Consider the following 3,133-nt stretch of genomic DNA (forward strand, 5'->3'; position numbering starts at 1 on the left):
CCTCTTCAATACCCATCTTCCTCTTGAAGTAGATTGGTGCTGCCAGGAGCAGATGTGTCTCATTGTCATGAAAAGCCCTAAGTTATTAAAACATTAAATGACATATTCTGTAGTCTTTGAAAGATATGAAGAATGCCTATCTGAAATATATCGATGCACACCTAGAAAATCTAACTAACATGACTACAAACTTGACTATTATAGATGATTATCCATTAACAACCTATATTTCCTATTATACATTACATTTTTAAATGAACTACACAATCACAATACCTTAATCAAGAACAGAAATACATATACATATAACAAAATTGACCTTAAAATCCATACCAGTGCAAATTATTCATATCTATATCGTATCCCCCTTTAAATGTAAAAGAACATTTGAGAGGGAGGGGACTCAGAGGTTGAGAGCACTGACCACTCTTCCAGAGGTCCTGAGTTCAATTCCCAACAACCACATGGTGACTCACAACCATCTGTAATGAGATCTGGTGACCTCCTCTAACATGCAGGCAGACACTGTATACATAATAAATAAATCAATCTTTCTTTATGTCATGTATATATGTCAGTATGTGGGTGCCCATGCCATGGGACGTATGGGGGGGCAGAGGACAACTGTGGGGATCAGTCCTCTTTTCACCACAAGGTCTAGGGACTGAACTCTGGCTCTTAGGCTTGATGGCACCTGTCTTCATCCACGAAGTCATCCCACGCATCCCGTAGTGATTTTTAGGAGCCTCAGCTGCATGTGAAGATGCACCTTACATGCCTGCACCTCACCAAACAGACGCTCCTGAGAGCACCTGGGATTGGCACCACGGGAGCCAGGTGAAACACCACTTACCAGGGTCTGTCTGCCAGGCTTTGTGCTCCTTGATGAATATATGTATTTCATTTAATATGGGAAGTGTAGGACCCTTGCTTGTGAAATTGAGCTCCAGAGGAGTTGGGTCAGCTGCCCATACCATCATTTCTTACCAGTCCCTGCCGAGCTCCAGTGAAGAATCAATGAAGGAGACAAACGTAGTAGTGCCAGGACTGGGGAGGTTGAGCCAAGAGGTTAGCCTGGGGTTGCATAGCAAGATCTTGTCTCAAAAGGAAAAAAGAAAGATGGAAAGGTTGAAAATGTAGCTCCGGCTTAGAGTGCTGGCCAAGCACATGTGTGGTTCCCCAGGACCACACAAATAATGAAAGAATACGGAAGAGCTGGACGGATGGCCTAGTGGGTGAGACTGCTTGTCGTACAAGCACAGAGGCGCTAGTTTGACTCCTCAGCACCCGTGCAAAAAGGCAGGTGTGACTGCATGCACCTGTAACCCCAGTGACGTGGGGAGTCCACCAGCCTAAGCCTAGTTCCAGGGCTAGTGAAAGAGCCTGTCTCAAGAGAGTAAGGAAGGACGCCTGATGGCCTCTGGCCTCTGCCAGCATCTACCTGTGTGCAGGCAACTGTACATGTAACACACACACACACACACAACTCACATATACATATGCACAACAAAAACAAGGATAAATATGTTTTATTTATTGCTATTTCTCTGAAACAGTTCCAAAAAAGGAACCCTGAGATGTCTTAGTAGGTAAGGGCAATTCCCAGGTACCTACACAATGGCCGGAGAGAACTGATGCCATAGGTTGTCCTCTGTCCTACACACACACCACATACTAAATAAATGTTAAAAAATAAAGATAACAAAAGCAAGCGCTCTCTTAGGTGCGTCTCAGTGAGGTGCTATACGTGGAGGATGAGCTTTCCAAATGAATCTCGGTGATACTCCCATTGCTGCAATGACTGGCTAGTTCTTTTCCTGGTCTTCCCACTTGGTCTCTTTCACCTGTCTGTGATTACAGGCAGATTCTTGAAGCACAGTGTGGCAGCTTTCTCCTACATCCCTGTCTGCAGAAGGCCAGCATTCTTGTGGTGCCTGTAAACAGTGGGAGTTAAGTGACTTTGAAAGGAGGGAAGGGCCAGCACTCAGTGCCCCACGTGAGGCAACAGAGACAGGAAATAGTTGAGGTTCAAGACATCAGGGTCCCGGCTTTATTATCTGCATAGCACGAGTTTCTTTCGTGATAAATTGTCCTTGGAAGATATGTTTTTCTATTCGAGTACAAACTCTTGGATGATGTTATAAGGATGAATTATTGGATTTTCTGGCAGAATACTAGCCTTTGGACCAAAACATTTCCCAAAAGGTGAAGCCAAAGGATTTGTGAACATTTGCTCACAGATTTAAAAAAAAATCATTTACTGTAGAAAAAACTTAAGCAGTTGAAGAGAAGCAAAAGTGAAAATCAAATTTGTCATGCTCCGTCATCCAGAGACACCCATTGCTACATTTCGTTTTTCACATTCTGGAATTTTTTCTGTGCAAAGTAAGAGATTGTGACACAGTCACAAGCTGGAATGAAGAAGTTGAGCTCAATCACAGAAGCAAAGGGGGCTGGAGAGACGGCTCAGCAGTTATGCAGGTGTTTCTTCCTTTCTACATGGACCCAGCAAAAAATAAATGTTAGATAGAAACTTGTCTCCCTGCCATTTTTATTATTACTTCTGTTATCATCAGGTCCTATCAGACAAAATCTTAAATGGTTTATAATATGTATTTTAATTGTTTTATGACTTTTGGAGTTGTTGGAAAGTCTAAATCCTCAGAGTATTTCTTCCCGTTTTTTCCTTTCTTATTGTTCCAGAACTCCTCAGAGAGCCCGAACTGTGCCAGAAGTCTCCTGATGGCAGACAGAATGCAAATAGTCCTGACAGTCTCTGAGTTTTTCAGTACCACGTGGCAGGAGGCGAACTGTGCAAGTGAGTGCTCCGTGTCTCTGCTGCGGGGCTCCATGTCTCTGCCGCGGCGCTCCGTGTCTCTGCTGCAGTGCTCCTTGTCTCTGCTGCGGGGCTCCGTGTCTCTGCTGCGGGGCTCCGTGTCTCTGCTGCGGGGCTCTGTGTCTCTGCTGCGGGGCTCCGTGTCTCTGCCGCGGTGCTCCGTGTCTCTGCTGCGGTGCTCCGTGTCTCTGCCGCAGTGCTCTGTGTCTCTGCTCTAGTGTTCTTTGTCTCTGCTGCGGTGCTCCGTGTCTCTGCCGCCGTGCTCCGTGTCTCTGCTGCGGTGCTCCGTGTCTCTGC

General features: G+C 45.5%; 1 protein-coding gene across 1 annotated transcript in view; it reads left to right on the plus strand.

The window, feature by feature from the left end:
• Positions 1–3,133, plus strand: part of Ostm1 (osteoclastogenesis associated transmembrane protein 1) — a 30,650-nt gene that overhangs the window by 4,994 nt on the left and 22,523 nt on the right. Inside the window, exon 2 of the mRNA XM_005363580.1 lies at positions 2,704–2,818. Coding sequence (XP_005363637.1) covers positions 2,704–2,818 — 115 coding nt within the window. The remainder of the gene's footprint in view (positions 1–2,703; positions 2,819–3,133) is intronic.

This window comes from Microtus ochrogaster, linkage group LG9, assembly GCF_000317375.1.
Source record: "Microtus ochrogaster isolate Prairie Vole_2 linkage group LG9, MicOch1.0, whole genome shotgun sequence".
NCBI lineage: Eukaryota > Metazoa > Chordata > Mammalia > Rodentia > Cricetidae > Microtus > Microtus ochrogaster.